Raw genomic sequence first — 12,426 nt, 5'->3', positions numbered from 1 at the left:
AATACGTTTCTGCGTGAGTATATATACACGCCAAGTCCCTGCAGTTACGTTCTCGCTAGTTCGTTTTATTTCAAGTCGTTAAATATACGTTGAAATATTTAGTTAGTTAATCGGGTCATGTCGGTGAATATACGTTGCCGTGTGAAGGTAACCCTGATCAAGTCGTTGCAGTTACGTTCTCGTTCGTTTTAGTCTCAGTTTGAGTCGTTAAATATACGTTGTAAGTGTGGACTTGCTCGTACGGTCAAGTCGGTTAATATACGTTAGAGCTTGAATATAACATCAGTCAAGTCACGGAAAGTATGTTGTAATATGTTACACATGTAGTTCAAGTCGTTGAATATACGTTGCAATTTGAAATGTACGCTGACGGGTCGAGTACGTCAAACACGTTTTCCCCCGTACATGTCCCAAATATCCCCATACTCACGGGGTTTTTTTCTTCTTACTTCGAACTTGCATTCATGTAGTGACCTTGTACTTGCTTGTAATGTGTTTTCAATTAAGCAATATTTATTTCAATGTGTTTATTGAGACTGTACAAAAGGCAAAACATCGTTACTTAACGACAGTAAAAAATGTGTATTGAAATAAAACGGTGATTTTCTTTATATGAGAAATCGTTGTCCATGGTGGTAATGAAGTGTCTATGCGAACAGATTGCAAAAAATGTGAAAACTGTAGTCGATACAGTCTGTTAACTATGGCCTATTTTTGCAAAAATGTCTGGCAGGATAGCATGCACAGATGCTGGCTACTGGAGTGCATTGAATCATGACCGTTTTTCACCGACTTAACCTGATAGCATGAAACTCCCCTGACCGGAAAAGGGTTAAAAAGCAAATAATCAGAGTAAAAATAAATAATGTTCGTGCCAGTGATGGCCTTTCGTAAGCGAGACAGTGGTGTTGTCAGTTTCTCTGGAAACTGTAACTGTGCTTGTATTCGCAGCATGTCGATGATTTTTCCGGGGAGCTTTTGTAGAACACCCCAGGTTGGTCCTCCAACCACGTCGTAACTTTAGAAAACAAGGTTGCATCATCTGGGAAATGCTTTCCTTTTAAAAACAACTTATTGGCTGGGAAGAGATGAAAGTCAGAGGATGCAATTGTTGATGCACTAATTCCGGTTGGCGATTGCACTGCTACATCTACATAGAGCTTGACACTGTATGTTATCTGACAAAGGGCGAGTTGCAGCTACGTCACAGCAAAGCCGTCAATATGTTTCAATATTCGCACGATTCCAACACAACAGAGTGTACGCAAATACAACAACACGAATAATACTAAGAAACTTCAATCTTTAATACATGCTATTTGCAGGCTTCAACTTGACAACTCACAACTTCATAAACCCTGCCATTGTTCTGTATTGTTTTTTAAAATAATCATACAAGTCCAAGGGCCTAAAGATCACCAATCGCCAACATGCCTAAAGATCATCAATCGCCAACATGCCGTCTGTTTTCCTTTGCTCTTTCCTAAATCTGACATGTTTGTTCACCCTGTGTTACCTCCACTCAGAAATGAAATGAACTGTGGTGGCGCCCTATCGACCTGCCAACTCGTAGGCAAATTTGGTGTCTACAGCAAGGTCAGGAGAGTAAGGGGGGATAGGGGAGGATTTCATAGCCACACCCCGTGCTTCTGATCTGGCGACATGAGAGTTGTGGACTGGAGCGATGTCCGGCAGGAGGAAGAGAGGGATACCTTTGCTGATCTTGCCCCGCCTCTTGATTTTAATAGCTTCTCCTAATTTCATCAAAAGTGAAGAGTAATATGCTCCTGTAATTGTGGTACCCTTTGCCAAGAAATCTGTCATCACTACTCAGTCCTGGTCCCAGAAGACTGTGAGCATGACCTTGCCAGCGGAGGGCTGCACCCTTGCCTTTTTTGGAGGTGGTGAGTCCAAGTGCTTCCACTGCATTGACAGGGCTTTCGTCTCTGGATCATAGTGATAGACCCAAGTTTCATCATGTGAAATCAGTCTTTTGAAAAACTTTGACTCATCTTCTTGGCACATCTCCAAATTCATCCTCGAGCACTTGACGCGTTCTTGCTTCTAGAAAGGTGTGAGCAACCTGGGAATATATCTGGCAGACACCATGAATGATATTTTCCACAGACACTGTACTAATCTTGACCTCTTGGGCTATTTGGTGAACAGTAATGCATCGATCTTTCAAAATGGCTGCCTCAACTTGACAGACAGATCATCATCAGTGGCAGAAGAGGGATGACCAGGTCTGGGAGCTGTTTCCACAGACTTCCTGCCATGTTTGAATTCACGATGCCAGCGTTTTACAAGGTCATATGATGGGGCATCATCACCATAAGTTTCTTTAATTTCATCAAAAGTATTTTCAAATGCAAAACCGGATTATTGCGCGACACTCAACTGGCTTCATTTCACACCCGACCCAGTTCAAACACCTGTAAATCAGAAACCACAATTAGTTCAGAGCTGTTTTTTGCAGCATAACCCATAGAGATGTGAATCATTACACATGCACAATTTCATCTAGATCAGACAACTGGAAGTGGGTCCAGGGGCATTGCTTATTGAACGCCCCTCGTAAATTTGAGTTTGCTAACTCGGTTTTGGTGAACAACACATCCATCTTCTTCAATACAAGTGACTGTGCTCCTTTGCACTGAGCTATATATGTGTCATAGTCCTTTTTTTCATTGTGACTCTACTGTCTGCTTTTCTCAGGGTGATGTCCTCACCAACAACAGCTGCATACACTGGCGGAATACATATGTTTTTGCTCAGTGATGCTGCCATTGATGGTAGAGATCCTGGTGTCGGGATATTAGTAGTTGGGTGCTGTTGTATTGGCGTCTTGGTCTGGTGTCGTACTGGGGTTGACATACTGGTTTGTGGTTGCTGGTGATGTTCCTGCACTGTAGGTGGTTGTTGCTGATGCTGTTGTTGTGGGGTGTGTGCTGCAATGTCATCTGTTTCCGTATTTGATATTAGTGTCGCACTGCAAGTTGTTCTTTGATATTGAGGATGTCCACTTTCATTTCTTCTTGATTTGCTAATAGTCTTGACAGCATTGCGATGGTTGTCTTGTGTGATGATTCTGGTGCTGCTGGTAGAGTTTTCAAAATACTTTCATCAAGTTTTGGTAGCTTCGATGGTGGAGTGATAGGGAGGTCAGATATGTGGGACGGTTTTGTGTGGTCTGCAGTGGTCGCGCTAACGGCAGTTGACTCTTCCTCTTCCTCGTCAACATCCTATTCCCAGTCAGTTTCTACATTGTGAGCTCCTGTAATTCAAGCAGATATATAATAAAAAAAAAACATTAAAATAAAAATAAACACTACACGTTTTGCAGAGAGGCGATTTCTTTTGCTGTATAAATACCAGGTGAAATAAAAAAATATTACCGGGGGTAAATTGTATTACTTGTAAATTAAATTTCCTAGAGTAAAGACACGTTTCTGTTGGGTAGAAACTACAAACGTATAATATACTTGAAATAAAATTACACACTTACCAGGCAACTTTATAATCTTTTCTTTGTACGTTGAACTCTTTACTCTAATACTTCACTTGTACGTTATCACCGACACTAAAATCATTTGTCTTGATCCTTGAAGCAACGACATACTCTAGTTTCCATAAATCTTTTGCTGGCCATTCTATATATACTGTTTTTGCCATGTTATGAAACTGGGTAGAAATACTTGGAAAATTAAAGTCAGGAGCAAGTGGAAATCGATGTGGTGTCCAGTGATTCTGAAGACGAGTGGTTTGTCATTCAATGTTACCTCTATTTATACCCATTTCACATATTTTTAGAAATAAATGATGATGCTTTACTACATCAATTGAGTGTTAACGACGGCACTTACATTGTAACTTGTACTTTAAATGCAAAACCAACAACCCCATGTGGCCAGACACTTTTAAGTCGTTCACAAGAAAACAATACGTGTGAAACTTAGGATTCATTCATAAAAAAATACAGGTCTGTTTTTCCTCTCAAAGCGCATTTTCAATGACACAGTCAGTCTGGCACAAAGTCATCGATAATACTTGCAGAATAAATGTACCCACACAAACTATGTTCAAATCCAATGCTCTCGCTGGGTGTGACAGCATTTTACGCACTTGAATTTTATTTGGACAAGCATGCGTTGCGTGTGTTATTGTCAACAAAGTATCAAAACAGATTTTTGAACCACCCATGCCCGAATTTAAATACAGGTCAGCTCGGCCAAGCGAGTCATGATGACGCCTAGTATCATTGATTACATGCTACAGGTTCAAGGATAAGCTATGATGTAGGACTGTTGCTGTATAATAGCCAATATTTCCCAAAAGTATCGAGGCTAGTTCGATAGCAATTAAGCGATTGACATGTTCATATTCATCGCAATGAACCCAGTCTTTTTCAAGCAATCTTTCAGTTTATGCAATCAACGTTCAAAGGCTTTCACAATATCATAACTTGTGAATATGTGAATAGAAACACACTTATGTTGAAAACACACATGCAAAGAATTGCAGAAGGACTTTATTTAACTTATTTATTTAATTTGTATTTTGAGTATTCTTCACAGTTCAGATTTATATCTAAAACTGTTGACAAGTGGTGTGGTGTTTTGTATGTTAACCAGTCACGATACTGTTCAGTGTATAAAACACCTTGCTCATCATTTGACCTTGATTTCCTTTATTTTACAGGATTGTCGTCTACCTTGCGTTAACACTGTGTGTGTACCAGAAGGTGTTGACTGGAAAGCAGTCACTGTGTATGTAATGAGCAAGTAAGTGAGAAAGAGATTCTTTGCATATCATTATGTCATAATAGCAGTCCCAAAACAAAGACATAATAAACACCTTATGAGATCTCCTATTAGTATCTGATTTTTGTAGTTTCTCTCACAAAGAAGATGAAACTTGTCTTTATTTATTCAATGTGATTCAGTGAAACCCATCTTGACTACATTTCAAACTCTCTGGGGGAGATTTCTTCGACACCCCCCCCCCCATTTTTTTACAGTGAAGAGAATTCTGTTGGGAAGCAGACATTTTCCAGTTTATACTATACCACATTTCAATTATTAATTCCTATTAATTATAAAGTATATAATCTACCGGTATGTCACTAGCCTGAAAGGTTGTCTAGCACTAGATATCTGAGTATCTGCCTTCTTTCAATACGGTCAGATTACATGTTTTAAAGACTGAACAATCATGGCAACATATTTCTGAGGAAAACCATAATATTAGAAAATGTAGGGTTTGAAGTAGGGCTCATTTTTAGTCCCTGTTCGGACGAAGTCCGAAAACGGGGACTTATAATTCGATCTCCGTCCGTCCGTGTGTCTGTGCGTCTGTGCGTCCGTGCGTCCGTCCGGAGTCATATCTCAGAATCCCTTGGACCGATTCCATTCATTCTTTGCATGTGCCTAGTACTTTATGTGGGACATATGCACATGCAGTGGTTTAGCAATTTGATTCAAAATGGCCGACTGGCAGCCATCTTGTTTTTTGAAAATGTTGTATTTTGGACATGCTTTGTCAGTTTTCATTCAAACTTGGTACATAGATTATACATGTTAGGATACATGTCCATGATGATTTATTTCACAATTGGATCAAAGATGGTCGACTGGCAGCCATCTTGTTTTTTGAAAATGTAATATTTTGGACATGCTTTGTCAGTTTTCATTCAAATTTAGTACATAGATCATACATGTTAGGATACATGTCCCCGACCGTCCGTGAGTTCCTGAGTCCGTCCGACCGTCCGTGTGTCCATCTGTCCGTGCGTCAGTCTGTCCGTCATATTTTAGAATCCTGTGGACCAATTCCATTCATTCTTTGCATGTGCTTAGTACCTTATGTGGGACATATGCACATGCAGTAGTTTAGCGATTCGATTCAAAATGGCCGACTGGCAGCCATCTTGTTTTTTGAAAATGTTGTATTTTGGACATGCTTTGTCAGTTGTCATTCAAACTTGGTACATAGATTATACATGTTAGGATACATGTCCATGACCATTTATTTCACAATTGGATCAAAGATGGTCAACTGGCAGGCATCTTGTTTTTGTTTTTTTATGCTGTATCTTGGACGTGCTCTGTCAGTTTTCATTCAAATTTGGCACATACATGTACTTTATACTTAACTTATTTTAACTTATTATACTTAACTTTATACATGTAACTTATCAGACCAGTTATTGTGTATGGGAGTGACATTTGGGGAGAAGAAAGCTCTACAAAATCAATTGTAGAGGATGTTCAGCTTACATACTATCGGTACATTCTTGGTATCTCAAAAAATACACCAATCATGGCAATATATAGTGAATTGGGAAAATTACCTCTTGACTCTTTTATTAAGAAACAAATGATAAAATATGCCAATCGTATTGCAAATTCCACAAATACTCTACTTCAAGAAGCATACTATGTCAATAAAATTATTAAAAGTAAATGGTTTAAAAAACTTGATCTGATATTAAATAATATTAACCATTCTTATCTTTTAAATGAAACAAATATTATCTCATTATCAAAATTAAAAACAATTGATGAGAAATTAAAAGAAGAGTTTACAACTGAGTGGAAAAATGAAATAAATAATGACAATAGGAAAAAATCAAATTCTAAAAATAAACTAAGAACCTACAAACTTTTTAAAACCAAAATAGAACAAGAAAACTACTTAACAATTATGAAAAACAGTGAACTTCGCAAATCCTTAACAAAATTTAGACTTGGCAACCACTGTCTGAAAATTGAAACAGGCCGGCATACAGGATTGGATTTTAAAGACAGAGTCTGCAATATGTGCGACAATGACCATGTTGAAGATGAACAACATTTTGTCACAAATTGTCCTCATTACAATGAAATAAGATCAAAACTTTACATTGTAGCTAATAAACGTATACCAAATTTTGACAAATTTAGTAATGAAAATAAATTCATATCATTACTAAGTGACGAGAAAATGTCAATTCCTTTAGCGCAATATTTAAAAAACTGTTTTAATACAAGACAGCAGCACCTACATAAACTAAGCCAGTAATACATTCCTTGTATTCAACTTATTATCTTTTTTTTTTTTTTTTTTATGCCTTTTTGTTCCCTTACTCTTTATGTGGTTATTTTTCTTTTACTAATATCTGATTTGTAACCCTTTTCATCCCCTCCGGGGGATGTTGTGTGTTAATAAATAAATAAATAAATAAATAAATAAATAAATACCTTATACATGTTAGAATGCGAGTCCATGACAATTTGTTTCAAAATCTGGTCAAGAATGGCCGATTGACAGCCATCTGACTTTTTGGCCTTACTACTATATTTCCACAATTTATGTACCATTTTCATTCGTATTTGGCACATCATACATATCAGTGTGTTTCATAATCAGATCAAAGATGGCCGAATAACGGCTGTTTTTATTTTGGCCATATTACTATGACACGAAACACGTGTTTTGATGTAAATAAACAATCTGTTGTACACGCCACTTGGAACTCAAGTTTCAAGGACACACTCGCGACAACCCCTCCGCTTTAATATGACGAGCACAAAGAGAACTTTGAGACTTGTTCTCTGTACTACATGTACCAGACTTGTGCATTCTACATATGTACCATATGTAGTCAATTGTTATATAAAATAAGATTTTTCTATGATCCAAAAATAGTAGTATTTTAGTGATTTACCCTTTCGTGAAAAAGTTAGCCATATAGTTTTGATACTTACAGTAAAATCTGTATTAGAAGCCGGATCCCTAATAGAAGTCGCACCCATTGTTTTTGAATAATTGAGAATCAAAAATTCACCATTTCTCATATGTGTAGATGCTCTAATAGAAGCCACATCCCCTCTGTTGCATTCTATCATTTTAATAGAAGCCGCAGCTTCTAATACAGATTTTACAGTACCCTTTGTACCAGACATCTTGTATTTGGCAAACTTGATTGCTTTAATATGTTGTAAGGAGTTACCTTGGGAAGATCTCAACAGATTACCTCATTTCATATCAGCCAATAGGTTGCATGTGTTTGTATTTGTTTCTTTTCTTCAATTTTTAGCTTCACTGTCGACTTTGTCGAGCGGAGCTTATCATATAAGTGATTGTTCGTCGTCCGTGTCAATGTTTTACTTTTTTGTCTTCTTGAAAACTACGAGTCTGAATGCTTTGATACTTGGTGTATATGTACCTTGGGTAGACCTCTCTCAGATTTGTTCATTTCATGTTGATATCTTCAATTCTCTAATTTTGGTGAATATTTTTGTCATTTTTGGTAAAAAGTGATATTTTCGACTTCTTGTTAAAAACCGCAAGTCCAATTGCTTTGATATTGCATATATAGGTACTACCATGTGGACCTCTCTCATATTTGTTCATTTCCGGATGATATCTTCAATTATCTAATTTTAATGAATATTTTTGTCATTTTTGGTAAAAAGTGATATTTTCGATTTCTTGTTGAAAGCAGCAAGTCTGATTTGCTTTGATACTATACATATTGTTCCTTTTCTAATGATATTTCAGTTCTCTAATTGAAATGTGTGTGCATTGCTAAAAGCGGAGCCATCTCAGCCGACAGGCTGCTTGTTTGTAGTTTATTATTACGCCACAATTACATTCAAAACATTTTGGTAACAAATATTTCTATTGTAATTGAGAAAAAAACACATTTTTTCAAATTGTAACATTATTTGATTAGAAGCTCATGTCAGCTTAAAAGACATGTATTTATTATTTTTCCCAAAATAGATTTTATAAATACTATTTGTGATACAGATTTGTGCACATTCAGATTATGTATGCATGTTTATAAAATACTGCAAATGATAATGTATCTTATTGATTTTGATTGATTGTATTTTAATTTTGCCAACATCAATTATGGAATTGATTAGATTCTGAGAGGGACTATTTTGTCACAAATGAGACCATGACAGTGAAGAGGTCATTGTTGACAATAGCAGTTGTTGCGATTACACTGATTCAATAGTCATTTGAATGCTATAATTTTCCCTCCAATATGTTAGTGCATTTATATATATATATTTTTTTTCTCTATATTTTCTTTGTTAATGTTGAACCATGCAAATGAACATAATTTTCCATTGCTTTCAAGACTATGCAGTTTTATTTTGTAAAAATTGAAAATAATTAATTGAAATGAAATAACTACAATATAAAAGCTGAGCATTGTAAACGATTAACAACTAAGATTACAAGTTGTGGACATAATTGTTGAAATATCACATTCACCAGCTCTAAACCTTGATATTTTGATGTTTCGACAGGTATTCCATTGAAATCTCTGGTGGGCTTGGAGCAAGTGCAGGAAAGGTAAGCGACCATACATAATAGGTACACTATAATGTTAGTGGTCATTATTGTTGTGTAAAGGACAGTGCAACTTGTAGACTACAAAGATATCACTGGACACAAATAATCCTTATATTAATATTGGTATGAATATTATATTAACATGTTTATAACTTAAAATTAGAAATAATAAAGTTAATGTTATTGATTGAAAACCATGAGTTTATTCAATACAACAAAAGAAACAATAGTTAAATAAATAAGTTGGAGATTGTGAACTGAAGTGAACTTTGTTGTCAGTTTGACTACATAGTTATCATTGTACATACATACATACATTGCATTAGACAAAATAAAAAAAATTATGTGGTTTCAGTAATCCAACATGTCCATTGGTTTTTAGAGTAAGTGAAAAGTTTAGTTTATGCAAATGAATCCCAAATTATTTATTCGATGCAAATTAGCCTTTGTCATTTTACCGCTCTTGTATATTTTCATTTTATTCATTTACTTTACTTATTATGACAATATTTTAAAATACGAACTTAAGTTTTATGGGTGCCTACATGTATAGGAAATACATTCTTTTCTGCTCAATCATTCTTTAAAGTTTTATTTAGTGAATATAGTTTTAACACACGTTTTACCTGATATTCAGTTCTGGGCTTTTAATTCTCGGTATTTGAATACAGTGCGCCTATCTTTTGATTGATTCAAACAATGAAGACATCTTGAGTGCTGTGCAACTATCAAATAGTGTATGTGCATTTATTTGATTTGGATGTGATCATGCGAGTTTCAGACTTCCAGGGGCAACACATTTAACATCTCACTATTCAACATGCACCTTATTTTGCTGTAAAGGACTGCAAGAAAGATAATAAACAGCCTTATTACATTAGGTCTGTCATTCTGTTTGTGTTTTAGGCACTGAAATTACATTTTGAATTTGTCCTCTGATGTTTATTTTCTCTGTTGATGCTTTCCAAACACACTCGTATTCCAGATACTGAGAATTATTGCATAAATAACTTTAAAAGCTGTTCTGTTCTTTATTAAAAGCAAAAATCATTTATTTTTGTGTTTTCCAGGTATGGCGCATAGGTTTAATGGGAGAGAACTGTACAAAAGAAAATGTACACAGAGTATTGAAAGCCTTAAAAGAAGGGATAGATTATAGTAAACAATCCAAGCTATAGTGAAGAAGATCATGGTAGGAAAGAATAGAAACAGAGCTACAAGGGGATATCTTTTAAATATGTGATGTGACTGCATATTGAGATTTTTTAAACTTTATATTTACCTAATTCATTTTGTTTCCACCAGTTAGTACATTTATCTTTCTAGATGCGAGATGAGTAGATTGAACCATGAATAGACAGGTCTTACCGTACATGTGTAAAGTAGGTGTAGATAGTATCTATTTCAAAATGATGTCAGCATTTGTTTAAGCATTTTGTTGGTGTATCATGAAAACGACTAATATTATTATGTTACAACCTTACAAAAATAGAATTAAAATTACCAACTTGTTAATTTAGATTGATTGAAGGAAGATTTCATCACACTTTTGTTAATACCTTGCGTAGAAACACAATTATGTCATGGTTGTCATTCAATGGAGAATGATACATAACTTGATTATGATACATAACTTTAAGGATAGGTGTGATTTGTTATATAGATTTGTCAATTTCTTCTCTTGGGCACTCTTAGTTTGATCTCTTAATTGAGTGTGCAGTTAGTAATAAGGATTCGATTTATGATAAGACTTTTAAATTACTGTAAAATATATGCTAGAAAATATAATCAAAATGCTAGTACATTTGTATTATGGTTAATTATTGTCAGTTTTATTTATCTTAATCTGTAGTTTTCAACAAGTTTACCTTCACATGCACATGTGATGAATTGCCAGAGCAATATATCGTTCCTCGTCTGAGCATGTTGTATACAAAACACTTTATTAACAGTCTGGTTCTTATTATCACCAGGTATGGCGTATTGGTCTGATGGGTGAAAATGCCACTAAGGAAAATGTAGAGAGAGTACTGAAAGCTTTAAAAGAAGGAATTGAGTCTGTGAAGGCTGGAGGGAAATAAATTTGAACACTTTTATTAAATCTGAATCCCTGATTTACTCCAACTTTTATCTTTTCGATGTTATAATTCATTTTCGTTCCATCATTTCTTAATTTGTTTATGTCAGTCATTATCAGTTTTGAAATGAATATTTTAATTTGAATATCAAAGCTTTCAAATTTGTCTTCCCGCAGATTCATATTACAAAATGTAACACATGTAATTCATTACTAAATCAAAAAAATATACTTCAGCGGGATAGATTGTGAACTGCCAACAAAAGGGATGGACACATAACAGGGTAGTTGTGAAAGTGGCTGTTTAATATAACTCGAAAAGGTGCTTGGGCTGGTTTACATTTACCATACTTCAGTTATGGCAGTTGTTTCACTGTGATGGCGCTTCTAAAAATCATGACTGACCATCATATTTTTTGCTTTTAGGCTGAAACTTAATATATCCTTGTGTAGTTATTTCTTATTTGAGACCAAATCATAACAAAGATTTAAGTGTATTAATGGCTTTATTTGGAACAACTCTTGGTGGTTTCTTGTGTGGTGGTGGTGGTGGCGGCGGCGGCGGCGGTGGTGCTGACATCCATATGACGTGTTCAGCACAATGAACCTATTAATTTTGGATAAGATATAATATATATTTGAAATGAAAATAGTTTACCTTCAGAGGTCGTGTTAATGCATACCTCAGCATTCAAGACGTAAACATGTTTGGATTGGCACATTTATTGCTTTGTGATATCAAAACGCACAAAATCACATTGTTGCTTCTGACCAACTCCCTGTTTAGTAGGTTTCAGGATGCATTGCTACACCGAGTATCAACAAGCAGAATACAAAACTAGTTTACATGTCACTGTTTTTAGTGTTGCAAAACAAAAATAAGACATCAACAATTATTTACAATGTATAGCGAGATGAACTAAATGTAATTAAACTGATAAAACACATTCTGGTTTGCTGGTTGAATTATTGTGGGATTTTTAGTCATCCAGTAT

At 35.4% G+C, this 12,426-nt stretch overlaps 1 protein-coding gene across 2 annotated transcripts in view; it reads left to right on the top strand.

Annotated features, from left to right (window-relative positions):
- LOC100374584 (alanine--glyoxylate aminotransferase-like) overlaps positions 1–11,752 on the top strand; it is a 36,448-nt gene extending 24,696 nt beyond the window's left edge. Inside the window, exons 10-13 of one of the 2 annotated variants that reach the window (XM_085490499.1) lie at positions 4,702–4,784; positions 9,309–9,354; positions 10,425–10,546; positions 11,328–11,402. In XM_085490499.1, coding sequence (XP_085346625.1) covers positions 4,702–4,784; positions 9,309–9,354; positions 10,425–10,532 — 237 coding nt within the window. In that variant the 3' untranslated portion in view covers positions 10,533–10,546; positions 11,328–11,402. Of the gene's footprint in view, positions 1–4,701; positions 4,785–9,308; positions 9,355–10,424; positions 10,547–11,327 lie in introns of both variants that reach the window. The other variant, XM_085490498.1, reaches the window with a different exon arrangement.
- The last annotated feature ends 674 nt before the right edge of the window (positions 11,753–12,426 follow it).

The sequence above is a fragment of the Saccoglossus kowalevskii genome, chromosome 15, assembly GCF_978046115.1.
Source record: "Saccoglossus kowalevskii chromosome 15, keSacKowa6.1, whole genome shotgun sequence".
In the NCBI taxonomy this organism is placed as follows: Eukaryota; Metazoa; Hemichordata; class Enteropneusta; family Harrimaniidae; genus Saccoglossus; species Saccoglossus kowalevskii.
This window is presented reverse-complemented; position numbering and strand designations above follow the sequence as displayed.